The 21,992-nt window shown below is 50.3% G+C and overlaps 1 protein-coding gene across 1 annotated transcript in view; it reads right to left on the bottom strand.

The window, feature by feature from the left end:
- Nucleotides 1-21,992, bottom strand: part of VOPP1 (vesicular, overexpressed in cancer, prosurvival protein 1) — a 71,125-nt gene that overhangs the window by 2,427 nt on the left and 46,706 nt on the right. The window contains exons 3-4 of the mRNA XM_011927441.1: nt 21,416-21,493; nt 15,709-15,845 (exon numbers count right to left, since the gene is read on the bottom strand). Of these exons, the coding sequence (XP_011782831.1) occupies nt 15,709-15,845; nt 21,416-21,493 (215 nt within the window). The remainder of the gene's footprint in view (nt 1-15,708; nt 15,846-21,415; nt 21,494-21,992) is intronic.

Here is a 21,992-nt window from a genome sequence, read left to right as displayed (position 1 = left end):
TTTTAAAAAGAGGGCATTGCAATAGTCTAGGCAAGACATGATGAAGGCTTCTGAATATTAGAGAAAAAATGGAGAGGAGAGAATGAGGCGCTGAGGCTGTCAGCAATGACTGGCCTGGGATTGACTCGATGGGGAGCGCATGGGGAGGGAGACAAGGGCTGAGAAGAAAAGGCCCTAGGTTCTGGTCTCAATAAAGGCCCCCCCCCAACAGGCAGGGCAATACCGGAGTACAGGGGCTCTGCAAGAGTGAGTGCCTTACCAACGTCACACTACTGCTACAGCAGCACCAGGACAAGGGCGGGGCAGATGAAAAAGTCTGTGCTGGGCTGGAGAGGGCGGAAGCAGCTCTGGAGCCTCCTGTGGGAAGGTGGTGATGGAAACGTGGGCATGCCCAGGAGAAGGCTGCAGGAAGGAGCAGCACTGAGTCCAGGAGAGGAGCATGAAGCATCTAAGGCTGATGAGAAGGACGTGTAGGCAATGGGAAGACGTGGCAGGAGGTGGCTCACCAGGAGCCAGGGCAGCAAGGGGTGGGAGAATTTTCAGGAAAAAGTGATGTCCTCTCCCCAGCTGAAGAGAGATCAAAATAAGCACGGCACATTTCCAGTGGCTGTGGCCCTGGGGTTACCGTGTTCTTTCTCTGCAGTTTCACACCATGGTAGACACAGGTCCCTGCCGCAGTAGGAGAAAACAGTCCAGGGCGGGGGTGAAGACTGTAGGAGGGGACAGGTGGCAGCTGGAAGTCACACAGGGCAAGGGAAGGTGCCTTTGTAAGGATGGAAACACTTGCACATATGGGCAGGGGTGGGGAGACATACACAGGACAGAGAGGACTTTTGGGGAGAACACAGCTCGGCGAAGGCAGGGGCCTCTGGTGAAGGACTTGGAGCCCACTAGCTGGGAGCTGGTACACAGGAAGGCACCCGAGACAGTGGGCCGAGTGGACAGAGCCATGTGCGGTGCTGCCCTGAAAAGCACAGCAAGGGACTTGGCCACCACGGGTTTGGCAGAGGGGTGGGTGAACGTAGCCGGCAGCCTCCACTACCAGGGGAAGCGGGTCCAGGTGATTCATTTGCTGACAGGGATGTGGGAAAGGGCAACAGGAGAACTAACCAGGGAGATTCCAAAAGCCTCAAGGACAAAGGGAGCAATGTGTGATGGTCACAGATGGGAGCCAAAAGAGTGACAAGGAGCGACAGGCCCACTGGTGCAGGATTTGATGTGGTGGGGACAATCTGCATAGAGGTGTCAGCCAGGAGCAAGGAAACTCCACCACACCTCCCTTCCCTACACGGGGTGTGCCCTGGGAGGAGCCCTTCAGTTCTGGTTTGTGGTTGATGGTTTGGTTAAAGAAAATACACAAAACATTCTAGGAAGAGGCTGGGGTTGCAGGAAGACTTTCTCCAGAAGATGGGGTAGAAAGGGTAAGAAGAGGTGAGTAAAACCATGGCTGCCCCTCATGTCGCCAGTGTCCATCAGGCCAGCCTGTGCCGTGTGCGCACGGTGGGGAATGGCACAGGTTGGGGATTGGGTGGGAGAACAGAGGCTCTGCAAGAGTGAGTGCCTCACCAAGGCCACATTACTGCTACAGCAGCACCAGGACTTGAACCCAGTAGTGAGCAAGACAGTCAGACTCTTCCTACAATGACAGGCGTCTCTCGAAACAGGATGGTGAAGTGGAGAAAGAAGTTCAGGCAAGGGTGGGATGGGAGAGCCACAGGAGACTGGGGCATCACGGGCCTGTGTGGAGCGCTGTCTAAGAATTAAGGGCCGCCACAGCCAGCCTCCCAGCCGGGCTGCACTAGTACCCTCGGCATGTCATCTGTCTCCAGACAATGCTGGAGTCATTTTACTCTGAATGCCATCATCTCTTCCTCACTGGGAGTCTTGGCATGGTTTGAAAGGGAGCTCTAGGCTCAGCAAAGACTGGGAGGATAAGCTGTGATGTTAACTGACAACCATCCCTTCTCAGTGAGCTGGCCCAGCCCCGCGGGTGCCAGGGGGCTGGCCAGGCAGCCTGTATTCTTAGCAGGACCTGCCACCTCTCCAGCCCAGCTGACTGGCCAGTAGCGTGTCAGGGGGGCTGGGCCAATCTTCCCTGGGGATGCAGGAAAGTCCAGCAGGCCGCAGAGGGAAGGGTAGAAATGTAGGGAGAGGGAGAGGCGGCTGACACAGCGTGTGGCCCAGGAGGGACAGAGGCCAGGGGCCCGGGGGCCTGACTCCTGACAGCGCTCCAGTTCCACCAGGATCCCCGCATCATTTTAGTCAGCCCCTTCCAACCCAGGGCACATGGGTCTCTGGTCTCACCTCTCCTCTCCAGCCACGCCCTGGCTTCCCTGCTCTGTCCCCTCTGGCCCAGCTGCCCCTCCAGCCATGGGCAGGGGCCTCAACACAGGGCAGCAGGGGCAGAGCTCGTTCCTGCCACCCAAGCTGTGGCAGGCTTGGCCCTACACTCCTCGCCACCCATCACTCATGGGAGGGTGAGCTCTCCAGAGGGACAGGGCCTGCTATGAGGGGCTCCTGCCCACTTCAGAGCCTTGTGTCTCACCGCCTGCCCTATTCTCCTTCTCCAGCAGTAATCACACTGCCTGGATCCAGTCTGCCCTCCCTGGGCCCTCACTAGATAACATATCCCGGGCTTTCATCACACAGACCACGTCTCCTGGAATGCCTGTGACCACTTCATGCCAGGCTCCTCCCAGCCTCTGGTCTGGCTAATTCCCACGTATCTGTTAGTCTCAGCTCAGAATCACCAGGCAGCCCCCCCTTGCTGCCTGTCACTGCCTTCCCAGCTGAGCAGGCACCCCTGTCCTCTGGCACCCAGAACAAGGCACGCCCGTGAGTATGAAGCAATTGCCCAGTATGGTATGATTTCCTGAGCCTTCTGAACACGAGGACAGAGCATCACCCATCCTGGTGCCCTGAGAGCCCAGAATGGCACCTTGCACGTGGCAGACATTCCATAAATACATGGGAGGAGTGACTGATGGGACGAGCGACGACGTGGATCTGGGTCTTGGCGCTGCCAGACTGTGCTGGCTGTGCGTGGGTGTCCTGGGACACACCTGTTTCCGACATGGCAGGAGTGACTGGCTGCCCCACTCAGCAAGCCTGTGCCAAGCCCGTGGCTCCTGTTGAGGGGAGGAGCCCAACCCCCTGCTGCAGGTGAGGGAGGGGCGGGAGTGTGGTCTTTGTAGCAGAGAGGCGGCCAGGCTATGTTTGCAATGTGGCCACTCACCCTGCAGAACCAGAAACGCCAGCACCTGCATCCAATCCAGTGGGTATATTTGTGTTCATAGCCACAGTGATGGATCCTGCCAGGAATTGGTGGGATGGGATTGAAATATTTGAACACGGAGATGGAGAGGTATTTGGAATATAAAAGAGAATGGATAGGAGGTGAATAAACTGTGTACTTGTCAAGAACATGAACCCTTAGGTGAAAAAACTGGTGACCACACTGGGGGGGCTGCAGTTGAGGTTAAAGGGCAGCGGGGCCGGAGGCCGGAGCCTCATGTGAGCAGCTGAGGGACCCTGGCCAGGTGGAGGCAGTGCAGCCGGGAAAGCAGCACACAGAGGCCGCGCTGACCCAGACAGCTGCTCAGCTTCTGCTCATTTGGCATCATTTTAGTCAGCCCCTCCCAACCCAGGGCACATGGGGCACAGCGTCCTCGCAGGATGCTGGCCATGCTTACCATTCAGGCTCTCACAGAGAAAAGCAACCAAGATAAGGTGGACCCAGTTCTCACAGAGGCAGAGACTTATTTAGGAAAGAGAAAGCAAGGACACTTCATCCCCTGCATGAAGCCCGCGGACAGATCGCCAGCAGGGCCTGGAATGTGCCCACAGACTTCAGAGAGATCACGGCAAAGACGTTCCCACAAACACACAGATGATTCTATGGCACATGGCTCTGGAATCAAAAGCACCTTAAAGTCAAAACCTCAACTCCACAATCACAAATAAGCATGGTGAGAACAAAAATGTGAGTGTTCCGAAGGAAGCCCTGTGACTAAAGAGCAAAATTACAAAATGAGGTTATTACCAGTAACAACTACAGAATGAAGTCAGGAAAACAAAGCCCAAGGGAGCTGCAGCTTGAAGCAATGATTCTAGCCAAAAAAAGGGGCTTTGCATGTGCACAGAGAATAAAGAAGATTAAGAAATAAAACAACTAGCAGAATAAACTACCTTAAATGGTATTCTCTCCCAAGGAGAATGGTTTGCAAACTGAAAGGGAAAGAAAAAAAAAATGCGTGAGGGAAAATGAAAGACCAAGACAAATGAGAACTGACTGGATGCTGGGGAGAGCATTCAGATTGCCTGCCTCTGACCAAGCACCTCTCAGTGCAGGAAGCATGGAAGAGAACTAGGACCTCAGGGTCCTGTGACATGCTAAGTGCACTTCCCCCACAGATCCAAGTATCTCACATACAGCCTGTCATTCTAGCCACAGAGGAATGCTATGAGATACACACAATTTCCATTTTATAGATTCAAAAGCAGAAACCCAAATAAATTACACAATGTGCCCAAGGGACTCTCCTTCCAGTGTACACTGTTGCATCTGTGAGGACCCAGGCGGACCTCTCTGCCAGGAAGGAGAGCTGGAGGGGGAGGAGGTGGAGTGGGAGGAGCTGGAGGGGGAGGAGCTGAGGGGCGCAGCAGGGGCCCATGGAAGGAGCCTGGCCCCAGGATGTTGCTGAGCCATGCAGTTAAACCACGGCCCCTTCCTCTATGTGACTTTCATAACAGATAATTCTTTCTTATTTTTGAAGCTGGCTGAATTGGGGTATGTGTTACTTGTAGCCAAAAGCCTTGAACTACCTCTTCCAGAGAACATTTTCACAAACAACAGACATGTTGCCAGCTCAGTACTGACATTTCTGTGTCCTCCGAGCTTTCTAGTTTGGTTTGGTTTGAGGTTGTATCTGTTCATTTTGCTAAACTGTCTCAACCCTTAAAAATATTTCTGAGCTCATTCTCCAGGATTTTTAGGTAAGTACTGATTTAAACTGTTTACAAATAGTAATAGTTTTGTTTCTCCTTCCTGATGGTAGAATGGCTGTCTGGAGGGTCTCAGGACAAGCCACAGGCCAGTGAGTGGCAGGAGCGGAGTGAGCCAGGAAGGGCCGCAGAAGATGTCAGAGCCCACTGGGCAGCCAGGAGGGGTGCTGAGAGAAGAGAGGGCCTCCTTGGCCTCTCAAAGTGCTTCTGTGGGCACAGTGGGTCCATGGGAGTGCTGGGAGCACAAGCCCTGGCTCCTGTTGTGACACTGGCTGCCTTGCTGGAAGCAAGGGGCAGCAAGAGAACCAGCAGGGAGGCTCTCAACAAAGGGTGGTGGCAGCCAGGGTGGTGTTGAGAGAAAAGGCCAACTGGCCCCAAGGCTCCTGGCCGGAGCCCTGGAAGAACAGAGGTAGAGCCTGGAAAGAGGGTGGAGGAAAGAATCAGCCCTGCAGGGTCCTCCACTCCCACCTTTTTGACTCAATACATAATTTATGGGAGTAGTCTTTCATTTCCAAGTGGGTGCAGAGCACGCATTTGTTCATTTACCAACATCTACAAACTTCAGGTATCCTACTGGGAGTAGTAACTGCTGCCCCTCACTGAGTGCTGACTCTCTGGCCTGCGCTCAGCAGGGGACATGAAGGAAGTACTCTTAGGATCCCAGCTTCAGGGGCTTGAGGTTCAGAGAACTGAGCAACTTTCCCAAAATCGCCAGAGAGGCACGAAGTTTAAAACGAAGCCCCTAGTATCCGGAGGTATGCAGCTTCTATTTCTATAAACATATTCAGACACCTTTGTAGTGTGAAATCTAAGAGCTTCTTTCAAATGTTCCATTTATTTTTACATTTTGATCAGTTGAATAGCAATGCATTGACACTCCTACAGTTTCCATCACTCTGTCCTCTTATTTTTACATTTTTGTTTTATATACTTTGAAAATTAATTTAAGATATGACTATTAAATCTTCCCCTTTTATAAAAGATGATTTTTATCCATATTAAAAGGACTTCCTTTTCATAGGCATATATTACTAAATCTATGGAATATTTAGCAAATACACACAAAAAACTGGTAAGTGGGAAGAAGGGAACTGGACTGCAGACTGTGTATTTCTTCTTCCACTGTATACACTGTACATTTCCTCTTGAGGTACATACATACAGAACCTCCTGCTACTGCCTTCTGGGGAAGAGAGGAGGAAGGGAGTTAAAAGACGTGGGTATTAGGTACCCAGCCTTCAGGCCGACCTGTTAGGGTTTACAGAGACCACACACTTGAAACACAGCTGGGATGCATGTTAACATTGCTTTAGGACATCAGGGCCCTGATGTCCCACAAGAAAAGGCACAAATTTGGTGAGCAAGATTAAGTAGAAAATGAAACCCCCACACTAAAAGTTTTCACTTTCTCTTTCCTAGCTGTATAAACCAGAAGTTGAGTGAAGACAATAGTTTTGCTTGTTGCTGCTTTTTTTTTTTTTAAAACAAAAGCAAAAATAACTGTGTTAATAAAGAGAATTCCAGTGCATCCCACAGAGCAGAACCTCGAGCATCTGCCAAAAATTAGAGCAACAGCAGTCATGTTATTCCAAGAGATGAACACTAACTTTCACTCCGGCCTTGCAGAGTTCACAAGTGCTCACACTATTCTTAATGTTGAACTTACAGGACTGTGGCCAGCACAGTTCATCCTTCAATGTTTGTGTCTTCATCAAACCTGTAGCACTTCTCAGTGCAGGGGGCATCCTGCATCACCTGAGGACCTTGCTGAAATACAGACCTTGACTCAGTGGCTCTGAGTGGGGCTGGGGTGAGGGAGAGCCTGCATTTCTAACAGGCTCCAGGGAGCATGCATGTCTTCAGGCTGTAATTTGAGTAGCATGTGCAAGGCACTTGATAAACATCAATAACATGTTATGATTACCATCCTTCCTTACAGAGGGGGAATCTGAGTCATGAAGGATAGGTCCCTCCCTTCACTCAACCCTTCAGTAAGTTCCATGAGCTCTGGGCCCAGGAAGGACTCCATACGTGCTCTGTCCTCACCACCCCAATGCCCCACCCTGGCCAAGTAGGACAGTGCCTTTTATAGCTCTCTCTCAGGTTCCTTTGCTTAGGTTTATGATTCTCTCCAGAAGTTCTCCTGTGTGGCTCTCAAGTCACCTTTGATCTCGCCCCTTCTTTGCTAATCCCTCCTGGTGAAGTCCTGTTAGTTTCCCATGTCATGCATGCTCTTTAGCCTCTCTCGTTAAAGCAGAACATACTTGAATCATTTTAACACAACATGTCCTTTTTTCTTTTTTTCTTTTTTTTGAGATGGAATTTCGCTCTTGTTGCCTAGGTTGGAGTGCAATGGCGCAATCAGATCACTGCAACCTCCGCCTCCTGGGTTCAAGCAATTCTCCTGTCTCAGCCTCCTGAGTAGCTGGGATTACAGGTGCATGCCATCTTGCTCGGCTAATTTTTGTATTTTTAGTAGAGATGGGGTTTCATCATATTGGTCAGGCTGGTCTCAAACTCCTGACCTCAGGTAATCCCCCTGCCTCAGCCTCCCCAAAGTGCTGGGATTACAGGCGTGAGCCACTGCGCCCGGCCATCTTTTTCTTCTTACAGAGGAGTGTTAACACATTCCTCTTCACTGCCATACAGACTGTGGATGATCTTCCTCTGTCATGTTTTGTTTCTGTTTCCTTGCTGTTTCTTATCTAGTCTGTTTCCCTGCCCTCCCCCCTACTTTTTAACTTTCGCTACTATCTTTGACAGTGGTTTAGAATGTGGATATGCTGCTTTAGATTTCAAGAGGAGCTACTGTAGAGACATCCCAGGAGCTGTCAAACACATCAGACATGACTTTGTGGAGATTCAGCCTCGTGAGCCTCCTTCCAACCCCTCACCAGTCTTTCTTCACTGAACCTGGAGAAGCACAGGTGCTGGAGGTGGGTAGAAGTGCAGGCTGGAGCTGCTGAGGACAGCACCATGTCCTCAGTGGAATGGTCTCTGTGCCAGCCAGCCGGGTGTGAAGTAAGGAGATTATTGGCACGGAGTGAGCTTGGGATGGGTGCCCTTGAAAATTCCATCCAGCCTTGAGATTCTTTTGACATTTTTTCCCTGAAATAATACAATGAACACGTAGCAAAACTAATTAAGAAAAAGGAGAAAAGGCACCCCAGAAACAGAATGAAGAGAGAGAAATAACTACAAAGACAACGGTTACTGTAAAAGATGTTTAGAATACTGTAAACAAGTATGCGTTCATTCTCCCTCAGGGTCTCCGGAAGCAACCTACCCCACTGATATGCCGACTTCTGGCCTCTAGAACTGGGGGAAGACACATTCCTGCTGTTTTAAGCCATCAGTCTGTGTAGCACTTTGTGAGGGCAGCCCCGGGACATGAATCCAGTATGCACCTTCTCCCGCTGTCAACAGCACAAGCCCACGTCAGCCCACAGCACGCGAGGCAGTCTCAGCACAAGAAAACCAGCACTGCTCCCAGAAGCATAATTAGTGGAAACATTTTAAAACTGTGCAGGGTTTCTTTTTGTTTGTTTATTTACGACTAGACCCGGGATTCTGTGACCCTATAATTTTGTTCTCCCTTTTGCCTAAGTTAGATCAAAGGTAATTAATAACAAATCCCCGTGGCCACATGCCCAGTTAAGCGCCTCGCTTTGTTTTCAGTCATCATCATCACGTGCGCAGGCCTCATCTAAGCAGCCAGCCCACCTCCCCACCCGCCAACTTCTCCTCCACAGGGAACCAAGGCTTAAAATACTGATACTCAACAAACAGCAGACAGAAAAACACCACTTCACATCCTTTAAAAGTATTTTCCCAAGTCATTAGAAGTCTTTAGAGAACTAAAAGTAGATTTAAGGTTGAGAGGGTAAAAGGCAGATAGAATGGAAATGCATATTTTTGCTGAATTTCCACAGGCAATTTGAACGTGTATGATAAAAGGGACTTCCAACTTCAGCCTTTCACTTTGGGTGGTGCAGCATCCACGCTTTTCTATGAGAGGAGGTCAGAAGTCACTGTCATCTTGTCCTCATCCCAGGGACAGCTGCCTCATCACCCCGGCTGTCCTGTGGCTGCACCATGCCCCCACACAGGGTGCCCGCACACGGGACACGCACACAGTATGCTCACAGAGCACTGAGTGACAGACGGCAGGTTGGACGTGTAGGCAAAGGGACTTCACGTGGGGCTGCAGGCCTCATCGCAACAAGGAGCCTCCGGTCTTGCTTGGCCCACATTTTCCCTCATCCGCCCCTCGGAAGGGCCGGAAGCAGCCATTTCAAATATTAATACATTTAGGGAGAAAAGTGCAATGGCAGACTTGGGAGCTGAGGGATCTGAAGGAGGCTCTGCTTCCCAGAGGAACGCAGCCAGCAAGGCTGGGGGGGCCTGTCAGATGCAGAGGCCCATGTGAGCAAACATGAGGGAGACCCTTGGTGCATGCAGTGCACCCCTCCAGATGCAGGCACCCATGAGTGGACGAGGACGGGCCAGGAGCTCGGGCTCCATCTCAGCTCCATCACTGGCGAAGCAGAGGACAGCGGGCAGGGGACTTAAATCTGTTCTAAGTTTCTGTTCCCACTGATCAAAGATCACAGATGTGCAAACTTTGTTTTGAGTAATGTAACAACAGAAATTGCCTACCAACAGGGCAGGCTGTAAAAAATTCTTTTTGAAATACAGTCTGTGCAAAGTGCGTTATCTGCCATTATTTATAGTGGCTAAGGACATTAAATGCTTTCACATGGAAAAAAAAAACAGCTGCCACTTTTGTATGGCAGAACATTCTAGATGTATCCACTTTACACAAACTGGGCTGTGCAAACCGTAACAGCAAGGCAGAGGTCACAGGGAGGGGAGGGGCAGCACGGGGGCTGGAAAGAGAAGTGCTGAGTAAGAATAACGGAGACAGAGATGGAATGTCAGATGGACAGAGCTGGAGGACTTTGTGGAAACATTCCCGCTGGTGAGGAGGTCCGCCATATTGGGAGGCCCTCACCAAGTAAGACAGTTCCCACACCCACACCCCCTCACCGTGACCCTGATCACCCAGTTTCCTTCTGCTATCAGGGATGAATGGGTAAGGAATATTCTGGTAGCTATGAGAATGTATGAACAGACTGGCATTTGTGATTTGTAAACAAAAAAGTATTTCCAGTTGATTTCTTTCAGCAAAACCATAAACTCAAAAATCTGTATCCTGAAGGCTGCCGCCCAGGGCAGCACAGGGCAGGCAATGAGTGTGAGACCCCACAATGCAACAGACCCTTACAAAACCCCCAGGGCCACACACCCTGGGTCCCTCTGCCCTCCTGTTTCTTCAGGAAAAAACCCAGAATGAAAATGTCGGAGCCCCAGGGTCTGAAGAACAGGGAGAGGTGGCCTGCAGGGCTGTCCCATCATCATCCCCGCACCTCAGAAGCACCCTCAGAAGCACCGTCGCACTGGGAAAGAATGACACGCATTCCACCAGTTCTGAAGCCAGATGTCCTCACAACCGACGCAGCCCTATTTGTGCTTGGGCTATGACTTGAGAGTAATTAAACTGTCAAAACACCCTCCCTACTATTTCCATTTTCTCTCAGTTGGTGTCATTTAGTCACTGCAGGCTGACAGACTTATTACAGGATTGAGACATGAGAACGAATAGTCAGAAACCCATAAATGAACTCACCACAAATGGCTGCTGGAAAGGAAGAAAACTATCTGTCGGGAAAACTCCATCTACTTCAGTCACATTAAGGAAATCATTTTTAAACAAAACTTAAATCACATTAACACCACAGATTTCATTATTGACTGTCCTCTGCAATCTCTCTCTGTGCATCTGCGGGATTCTCTAGTGGAACTCAGGACCATTTTTTAGAGGCAGGGTCAAGCTATGTTGCCCAGGCTGGAGGACGGTGGCTATTCACAGACATAATCACTATAGTCTTGAGCTCTTGGCCTCAGCCCATCCTCTCACCTCAGCATCCTGAGTGGCTGGGCCTACAGGTGTTTGTCACTGGGCCTGGCTAGCCTCATGACCATTTCACAAAAAACATTATCCAATGCTCTCTTCCCTAACTGCACCTTGATGGTCTTGCCATACCAGCAAATTGTCATCTTGACTATGACCTTTAGTGGCCACATAATATTCCACAAAGAAGATGGACCATAATTCAATCATCATTTCCTTTGGAGCTCCCTTAACTACCCACTTGCCACATTCAATCACAGGGGCACCACTCTCAGGTGAGGCCACCTCCTGCCAGTCAGCCCCTCCTTCCCCCAGGCCTACAGTGCTGTCTCAGCCTAGGCTTTTACATTTTCTCCACCCTACAGTTCCTAAAGAGCAGGGAGGATTCTCACCCACACCCTCCACCTGTGTGAACACAGTGGCTGGAGCTAATTAGGTCATGTTTTCAGAGTGAATGAACAAATGAAGTGAATAAACGAATGAAGACTATTTTTCCTCTCTACCCAGGAGAACATATTGGTGGGACCCTGCCAGCATCCTGATGGGGAAGGATTTGGGGTTGGGCATTTAAGGAGCTCTGACTTTCTGCTGCTGCTGCATCTTGGCTGAAACTATATGCACAGATTACATAGAATGAGGAGTGCTTTTCTGCAAACCGTTTCATTTTGCAGTTAAGGTGCTGAGTAAGTTTAGAAGGGACCGTGGCCTTCACTGGGTCTCACAGACCTCAGGCCTCTTAACTCCCTGACCAGGGCCTCTTTCTCAAACCACAGCTACTCCACACTCCTCCCACTTTTCAGCCTCTGCACAATCCAGCCAGGCCCTGAGCCCTGTGGCCAGCAGCTGCAGCCTTTGGGTCCTGGTTCCTAGGCTGGCCTTGGAGCCCCACCTCTGAACCTCAGCCTCATGCTGACTTTGCCAGCCCCTTTCCACCACGTTCAGAGTCCTGCCCCAACCCACACCAACCCCCAGGACCACGATGCTGCCAATTTCCTCCCCTCCCCGACCAGAAGCCTCTGCAATGCACAGATTCTCTGCTTTCCCATGCTCATCAGTGATGCTTGTCCCAGCAGGAGTGCCACGTGAGCACCCCCGCACCCCAGAGTATGAGCCACTGCCCTCCCCTAACACAGTGGATGAGTCTGGGTCCTCTAAATCCCTCTGCTTTTTCATCTTCATTAACAGGCATCCCAGGCTCTGCTGAAAATTCACTAACACCCACCCTGCTTTGTGCAGATGCCTGCATACCTTGGCACTGCCCGGGCAGCCTCGGGCATGACATTTACCCTGTGGACCACATGGGACATTGGGATCCCTCGGCTCCTCTCTCTCCCTGGACTGCCAACCTCTGTGTGGCCCTCCTCAGTCCCCATGCTCCCAGGGCCCACGCCACAGATAGTATGGGATCTGAGCAGACGGCTGCAGCAGGGTGAAGCCACCCTCAGGGGAGGTGGGTGTCCAGACCAACAGCAGGCAGGACTTTGCTGACTCCATTCGTGTGTTCACTATTACTCTGTCTAGGAAACAACTGAATTCTTCCCAAGCTCAGCACTGTTAACAAATGATCCAGCCCTTGACCTGGCAGGGAAATGATGGAAACTGTACACTCCCGGGAGCCCTGGGAGCCTACTTTCATACAACAGTCTGGATATCCTGGGATCAGCCACACCACTGCAGGCCTGCAAGAAGTATAAAATGAAAAAGGGATGGCAAACCAAGTCTAAATTTTGGTCAGAGAAGATGTGCTGGGACCAGCAGCCGCTCACTCTAGAGAGCTGGGTGCTTAATTATTCTTAATCCAAATGGCTCTTCTGTGGGAAGCCTTCCTGGAGTTGTGCACCAGATGGAGTCTCCTACTTACACGGTTTCCTAGCATTCTCGACTTTCTCTCCCTTGCACTCATGTCACTCACTACAGAGCTGTTTGTGCCAAAGCTCGCACAGGTGCTGGAGCTATGCATGCAGCGGTGACTGAGGGTGGGCGTCCAGGCTGTGCAGTGTCCTGAGCTCCTGCAGGCGCCTCAGCAGGCGTGCAGTAAATATGGACCAAGACAGCAATTCAGGCAGGTCTGTGCTCCAGGCTGTGACTGTGGTTGTGATGCATTGCAACCCTGGTTTACCAGGCTGCAAACCTGGGAGCTCCTGCAGTTCACCCAGCCTGAGGATGAGGGCATCTACTTGGTGCCTGAGACCATGAGTCCTGTACACAGCCCCGTGGGGAGCCCAGTGTAAACATGGAGGATTAAAGCTGGTAAAGCCCCTGGCAGGGCACCCAGGGAGAAAGTGGAGGATGTGAAGCAGCCAGAGACAACTTCACTATGGGCGCAACACAGAGCGGCACCTTGGAGGAAGGCGTTTTCCAGGCAGATGGAGGGTGTGTGCAGGCCTCAGTGCGATGTAGGACGAGAGAGGAGGTCACTCAAACTGGACACAGAGTAGTGGGGATGGGTCTGAGGAAGCTGTGGACGCGTCCTCGGTCCTCAGCTAGGGACTCTGGACTTAACACCGTGAGCCAGGTGAGCCGGCAGAGACCCTGCCACAGGAAAACGGCACGGCCAATGTGCTTCTGTCTTTTGTTTTTTAAGACCCTTCTGGTAGCCAAGCGGAAGACAGAGGAGCTAGCGGAGACCAGTGGCCAGCAGGCACTGCACCAGGGTGAGAAAAGGGATGTGGCAGATCTAATGGCCTGGTTGTTGGAGATTCTCCCAGACAGATGGGGTGGAGGTAGATGGGGTGCAGGGTTCTGCAGAACAGAGGGATGGGGCCAGAAAGGAGTGCATATAGGGATACATTCTCCTCTCAAAACCCTGGCATGCCAGGGTTCAAAAGAATTATGCAGCTGCAGGCACAGTCTCAGCACCTCACCTACTCACAAGAGCCCCAGTTCACATGAGCGGTAGACTCTGAGGACCACAGACCAGGGACATGTAGCCTTCTGCATTGGGGTCTATGGGGCCTCCCATGCCAAGTAGGGCAGGGGCTGCTCCTCCCTGAAGTAAAACCTCTCTGACTGATCCAGATGAGACCCAGTGAGTGACGGCTTGCATCTCTCATTTTAACAGAAATTTGCCCTTTTCCCTCTGAAACAGCACAAATCTGAAACGATTTAAATATTTCCAAATATCAAAGACTAAAATCCACTTATGGATTCAAAATGGTACTAACCTGGCTAAAAGTTTAAGGCACAGCTCCCAGTGAACTGCTGTGGAAAATACATTTTCTATTTTTCTGAGCAACATTTTTTAAAATAAAGAAAATTCTTTCTGAAAGGAAAACCCTGTGGAGTATCTGGTGGAAGAAAGCTGTAAAAGAACAAATACACAAATGACTTTGCATCTTGATAACAGCCTGTTCTCTCAGGAAAATAGAAGAGAGAAGATAATTTTCTCCTTTTACATTCAATCCCTCTACTTCTCTCCCATTTAAAAACCACTTTATTGATGTCTGATTGACAGACAAAACGTTGTGCATGTTTAAGACTACAACCTGATGACTTTTAAGACAGGGGCACATCCAGAAAACCATCGTCGCACTCTATTCCATAAACATCTCTATCACCTACAAAAGCTTTCTCTGCTCTTCCTGTTGTTATTTTTGTGTGATAAAAACATTTAGCATAAGACCTACCCTCTTAGCAAAATTTTAATTATACATTATAGTTGTATTAACTGTAGGTCCTACACTGTACAACAGATCTCTAGGACTTATTTTTCTTAACTGAAACTTTGTAAAAGCGAAGGCAACCACTGCTCCCAGAACTGACCACCTATCCACAGTGTGCAATCAATAGAGAGTCCCATCCCCAGGCTCCCAGGTGGAAACTGTGGCTGGGAACAGGGCGGCACAGACACCAGCAACGCCCCCCTGTCCACCCTCAATCTACACGTGGCCAGAAGACCAGTGCTCTGATGCGCGGAGCCAGCCCAGCCCTCCAGGACCCTTGGCTCCCTGCTGTCATCAGAGAGCTCCCTGGCCTGTGTCCTGAGGGAGTCCACACCACCCACCACAGTATGTAGGAGTTTTAGATGGCTAAGGCAATGTTTTACAAGAATTAAGAAACAGCTAATTCATTTTGACCCTGGGATGTCACTTTGGGTGATATACACTAAACAGACTAAATGTGATCTGTACAAAAACATCTATTGCTACAGTCTTTGTAAGTATCTGGAATACTAGTAACCGCACAATGAATACTTGTTGAATGCATGAATAAAAGGCAAAACATGAGAAAACAAAACAAATCATCAGCAATAATAAAATAAGCAAATTACCGTTTAGTAACATAATATCTAGTCCACAAGCATTAAGAATGGCAGGGGTATTACCGCTCCTACACAGAAATTTATATGTGAAATAATGTTTAAGGAAAAAGGCAGAGAGCAAACAAAATGCTTATACAAACTGCATCACATCACGTGCATATGTGGCACACTGATAACTGTAAGAATATGAGGCACACCTGTCGCCTCATATTCTTACAGTTATCAGTGTGCCACATATGCACGTGATGTGATGTGTGAGGTGTGCCTTATGAGGCACATAAGCTATATGTGCGATATACCTTATGTTTGTTATCTGCACAAATGCACAATGGAGCTGGTCATCAGAACTAAAAAAATGAATAACACACCTGAGCTCTCTCTTCTGGCACATTCTGCAGCAGTACACTTTATAAATGTTGGCAGAGGACACACACTGCGGGGAGGAGAGACAAGGACAGGGCTGGCTGACCTGGGCCGAGATTTGGGGGCTGCCTGGTGTAGGACACATTGAAGGCTGGCTCCTCAATCAGCGGCGGGGGGTACATGCGCCTCCGGATGAAGAAGCCGGCTCCGCAGCAGAAGAGCACGCCCATCATCAGGAGGAACCTGAGGAGAGGACAGACGTGAGGGTGGTGCTGGCAGATGGGGGCCTTGAGGACTCGGCCCTGCAGCTCAAAGGCCTCACGCACTTCTCGGGGGTCCAGGACCAATGACTCCCAAATGCACGGATCAGAGGGCAGAGGCATAGCCACGAGGCTCGCACCTCAGACTTGGTCCTCTTGGGCCCATTTTACCCAGGGACATTCCTCTAGTGGAAGGCACCAAGTAGACGCTTGACCTGCGGCCTCTGGGACAGCCCCCAGTGAGGCCACCCACACAGAAGCACCGTAAGTGAGCTCTGTCTCAGCTCAAATGGCCAGCCAGTTTCAAAAAGCTCATGCAGTCACTTTCCTGTCCACGGCTCGGACCTCAGCTCAACATTTTAGTTAGAACAGGAGATGCCGTCTGAATCCTGTCTGAACGCCATAGCCGATCCAGCCTTGGCCTTGCTGTCTGTCTCCCTGTTTTCCATTCTTCACTGTCAAAACAGCAAGGCAGAGCACATTTATCCTTCCAAACCGTGTCTCCATGATCACATGAACACCCACAAGGAAACAGTAGTACCCTTCCTGGAGCACACCTTAATTATAGGGAAACTATGGGAACAGAAATACAATCAATAAAAATAGAATCAAGAGAAATACAATCAATAGAAATAAAATACAATCAATAACAGAAGCAGAGCTGAGCGCTTAAGGGTAGCACCTCTGTCCAACCCATCTGTGAATTCTCATTGACTATCACTTCATCAGCATTCAGTAAATGACTGCAGAATGAACCAATGAATGGCTTCCTTCCATTCCTCATTTGCCCTATACTTTTTGTTTCTAGAAAAAGAGGAGAGTCACTTTGAGAAGAACTAGTAATAGACAAAACTGGCAAACTGGCAAAACTGGCAAACTCTTGCCCATCTCTGAACTGAAATTATGAGGGGACCCCTGGAACCATCCAGAAACCATGCAGACACCCACATGATGAGGGCACCTGCTGCCCTGTGAGGACGGGCATGCAGCAGAGTGGGTCGCGGTCAGTGGCACCAGTCCACATACAAAAAAAGCTTAAGAGCATACAATAAAGCCTTTGAGAATATTAATGTGATGGTAAGTGGAAGGTCTTCAGCCAGTCCAAAAGTATTTACCGGATAACCTTGGAAGGCTGAGCAGGGAGAAAAGCCAGAGGCACGAGACAGGAATGATTCAGGAAAGACTGAAACTGTGGCCTTGTCATCTGCTGTCTAATTCATTATTCATTCAGCAAGTCATCTTCAGGCGCCTGCTATGCCCTATCACCACACTGATCATGGCAGTGAGTAGGCAGGTGAGGGCCCCCCATGCCCCCTGCCAACACTGAGCTTACAGGGGAAGGAGACAGATACCAACCTATTCAATTATTTATCCACAACCTGGTAAGTGCTAAAAAGGAAAAACGAGAGATGCAAGAAGAATTTTGTGTGTGTGTGTGGGTAAAATATACATAAATATAATTTACTGTTTTAATCATTTTAAAGTGTGTAATTCAGTGCACTGAGAGGTTTGAACAAGGGTATCTGTGGTGGTGAGCAAGACTGGGAATGCGCATTTCTTTTAGTGACAGCTGGGTTGGGCTCTGAAGAATGAGATAAGCTGAAGCGGAGGAAGGGGCATTCTGGGTGGAAAGAACACAGTGCAGGTGCTGGCGCCGGAGACGCTTGGAGCAGGAGGCCTGGAGGCTCAATCCCCATCATGGGTGGAGACAGCATCCATAGGGAGCCAGGAGACCCAAACCATTCAGGAGTGTGGCAACGTAAGGCTTAATGTGCTTGGCATCAAGAAAACTTGCTAAGTTCCCAAAGGGAAAGGCTTCCTCTCCTAAAACTGATTTCCCTCAGGTGGACTCAGTGACAGTCTTACACTCAGCACTGACTCCTGCTGTTAGTATCTGGGTAGAAATATACAAAGCACAGAGAGGCTGGATGTGTACAGGGTTTACTTTCTCAGCACCACTGGCCACTTTCAAGAGACCGGGCTCCCTGGATTGAAAAATGCGGAAGGCACCTGAGATCTTGGTCTTGTCTAAAAGATAAGCTAAAATGTCGGTTCCACTGCCAACAGTAGTAGGAACATTTTGTTTTTCTAGACAAAAGAAAATGACATTGCAGCTCCCACCTTAGACTGATGGAGAACAAGCATAAAGCGAGGCTGGAATGGAGTTACACGGGATCCACCTCACCCCTTACAGAAATCATAGTCTGATAACTTTTTCTGTTCATTTATGTTTATGTTAAAAATTTATTTAAGCCGGGCGTGGTGGCTCACGCCTGTAATCCCAGCACTTTGGGAGGCCGAGGCGGGCGGATCACAAGGTCAGGAGATCGAGACCACAGTGAAACCCCGTCTCTACTAAAAATACAAAAAAAAAAAAAAAAAATTAGCCGGGCGCGGTGGCGGGCGCCTATAGTCCCAGCTACTCAGGAAGCTGAGGCAGGAGAATGGCGTGAACCCGGGAGGCGGAGCTTGCAGTGAGCTGAGATCCGGCCACTGCACTCCAGCCTGGGTGACAGAGCGAGACTCTGTCTCAAAAAAACAAACAAAACAAAACAAAACAAAAAAATTCATTTAAAATAATTTCTGGTAGAGATGGGGTCTCACTATGTTGCCCAGTGATCTTAAATTCCTGGCTTCAGTGATCCCCCTCTCTTTGTCTCCCAAAGTGCTGGGGGTACACCCAAAGTGCACCACTGCACAAGGACAAGAACTTATTTTAAAAGAGAGAAACTAACAAAGGGGCAGGAGAAAGCGTTTCTAAAAACAAGGAAAAAGACGCAGCAGGCTGTTGGCTCGGGGAGAGGAGCAGTAGTAAGAAAGGCAGTTCTTGCAGTGCTGGGGGTGCAGTCTGGCTGTTCCCTAGATGTCCTCTTTGGTTGCTCAACAGGTTTTGGAAGCTTTCAAAGGGATTAAGAGAGGAAGTTTGTGCCTTTTTCAACATTAGAAGTTACCTGGTTACTTTAATTCAATTTGTTTTTTGATTCCTTCCCCTGACCCCCCAGCACCAAGTGTAGCAGTTCTCAATTCTGCAGTCCCAAGGACTGGTGCAGCTACTGTGCAATTCCTGCCCAGACCCACTCAGGACTCCGCAGAGGACCCTGCTGTGGACTCACCCGCAGTGCCACCTAGGCCAGTTCTCACTCAGGCCACTGTGCTTCCTGAGTCCACTCAAGGGTGCCATCAGTCCACCTTCTCTATTCTTGATGATTCCATCCAGACCTCCTTGGTGAAAAGATCCTCAAGATCTCAGAGTTGGTAGGAACTCTGAAGGCATTCTCCTTCGAAACCTTTTTTTTTATGGTCAGGAGACACCTTCAAATGTCGTGGGGCCCAGGCGGCAGAGCAGCCCCTCCCTCCCATCCTGCCCCTTCCTCCTCTCCACCAAATGCCCATCCTCACCACAGAAGCTTCCCATCACCTTTCACACATTCACTCTCCTTATGCTCTGGCCCTGCAAGGTGCTGTCCCTCTGCCCCAAACGCCCTCTCTGAAGACCCAGTCAAAAGCTTTGTAGCTTTCTCCAACTTTTCTAGCTTCAGAAGTTCTGCGCTCTGGCTTTAAAGTATCCACACCTCATTATCTGCTTAGATATCATCTTCTTCAGGTGTCTGCCTGCCTAAGGCCCTCTCCATAAAACCCCAGCACAATGCCTGGTGCTTATCAGGCCGGATGTTAATTGAGAGAGAAAATTCATGGGGTGGAACCCAGGTGCCCTTTGTATTTCAGGTGAGGCACTGCAAGCCCACACCCCCAGGTGCTCCCTGGCTACATCACCAGCTTGGAACCCTGTGTCAATCTCAACGTTAATGACTCAGCCCCATCTTCTGGCATCTGGCACTCAGACCTTTCAACAGCCTGACCATGTGCGATGCACTTGTGGGAGTTTCTCCAAATGGGGCCCACCAAGTCGTCGTGTGCTGCCTCGCCAAGGTGCCCAGCCTCTGACAGGTGACCCTGGCCAGCAGCTAGGAAGCACCTGGCTGCCAGTGCAGGTACAGCTTCTAGGCAGCCCGACAGAAGCTGCCAGACCCTAACAATTCAGCTAGACTTTCTCAAATTTCTCTTCTTTTTGATCATACAATGCCTGAACACTGACAAGCTTTACAAGCATTCTCACGCCCTCATCATCATGCGTCTGGTGCTTTAGACCAAGCCAACATCCTCACAAGCCCGTTCACAGCTCAGGGTTTCACACTTCAGACGGTTCGCCTTCTTCCACCCCAAGGTCCTGGGAGGAGGATCTGGAGGGAAGGCCTGCCCTGAAGCTGGGCCTTAGCCCCTGACACTGGGCCCTTCCCATCTCTGGTACTGGCCCCCTCCATCTGGAGATCCACACAGAGCCATCAACCTTTGGACAGTCTTAGGCTACAACAATTATTCTTCTGTTACAGAGTTTTAGGTACTGGCACCTCTGCAGTGTGGGGACCTGATACCAGCTCCCTTGTTAGTGGGGGTACACCTAGGTGGGGCTTACCAGGCTGGTCCTAAGGGAGGCCTGGCCAGCAGCTGTAAGGTCAGGTGAGGCCAAGGAGGTGGTGAGGTGATGATGAAAGAAGGCATCACTATTAAAGAACATCCTGGTCACGTAACACGTGGAATTCCCACTCCCTACAGACTTCCCTAATCAAACCCTGGGCACAGGTGTTAAGGGAGAAAGACAAAACCGCACAAAAATTCAGGTGGCTGCTGTCACATGCTCAGTAAGATCTTAAAGCCTCAAAAGGTCAGTACAGTCAAAATCTGAACATCATAAAAAGGCTTGCGTCATGCAGCGAACAAACTCTAACCCTTTTTGAAGTCTACTGAAGGGCATCACCACTGCATGGGAGAAGAGGAGCAGGTGGGTACAAGAAATGCTGCTTTGGTTTATAAATCCTTTCCCACATGTGCTCTGCCACCCTGGCATCTGAAGCAATACCTGTCATCTCGAGTCCAACAGATGCTTAGGGCACTCCAGCAGGCATCCTGAGGCTCCCGCCCACAGGAGGTTCCCCCGATGGAATGCGTTCCCACCCTTCCAGGATGCTGCAGGCAATCGCTTCAGGTCCTGCTGAAGGAGCAGACTTCGGACTGCTCCGTATGCGCCCCAGAGGAGCTGGAGGAGGCACATGGGTGCAGGCTGCCTATCTTGAAAGTGAAGAGTCAGCCAACACAAGATGGATGGGGAAGAGTCAGGGCAACGAAAACTTGATTGCCCGCCAGTCTCAGCTGGGCGATTCTCTGATCCTTCAAGACAACCAGCCTTGGCTCCATTTCAGAAACTGGCCAAGGAACTGCTGAAGGATGAGGCTGTTGTCCAGCCACCTTCCCAGGAGCAGAGCTCTTCTTCCCACCCCCAAATCCTTGGAAACGAAAACAGACTCCCCACAAACTCCGTGTGTGCAATTGCCAGTTATGAAGTCAACCCAAACATACCCATTTTCCTGACCAAGGCTGTCCTTGAGGCCACCACCCAAGTGAAGGTGACACACCCAAGGCTGTGACAACACTGACAGGCAGGCAGAGCTCTCGGGGTGGGGAGCAAAGAGGGAGCAAGGAGGAGTTGTGACCTACCAGAAGTACCATAGCCTCTGTATGGAGAGGGCCCGCACACAGCACCTGGAGCCACAGCAGTCCTCGTAGGAGCGGCATCTGTGGAGAGAGGCACAGGCTGGTCAGCATTGAGTTGGAAGCAGCCACCGGACCAGCCGTGTGGCCCAGGCTGAGCTTCAATGTAATCATTCTTGAAGGAAGAAATCATTAAGAGCAAAAAGGACAAAACTGCCTCCACTGCATTTCACACAGCCAGCAGAACAGACTGACATCAGCCCGTGGCCCAAAGCAAGGTGCTGAGGTGGGCACAGTCAGTGCGATGCAAAGCCCTGCATTTACCAAGCATCCTGTGTGCCAAATCCCAATGGATTCCTTCTGGGAGGTGGCACAACCAAAGACGGGCATTAAGCCTACCAGGAATGCTGCCGGGAGGGGAGGCTCCGCAGGAGCCCAGCACCCATGTGGTGCTCATCTCTGCTGTCTTCAGTCCCCGACTATGGGGAAAAGATGGAAATATCCCACCACACCCACTGAGGGTAAAAGCAGAGGTTGTGGAGTTAGATAAATTGCAGGTGTGGTCCTGGTCCTGCCACTTACT

Source organism: Colobus angolensis, unplaced genomic scaffold (assembly GCF_000951035.1).
Source record: "Colobus angolensis palliatus isolate OR3802 unplaced genomic scaffold, Cang.pa_1.0 Scaffold714, whole genome shotgun sequence".
NCBI classification, from domain to species: Eukaryota; Metazoa; Chordata; class Mammalia; order Primates; family Cercopithecidae; genus Colobus; species Colobus angolensis.
This window is presented reverse-complemented; position numbering and strand designations above follow the sequence as displayed.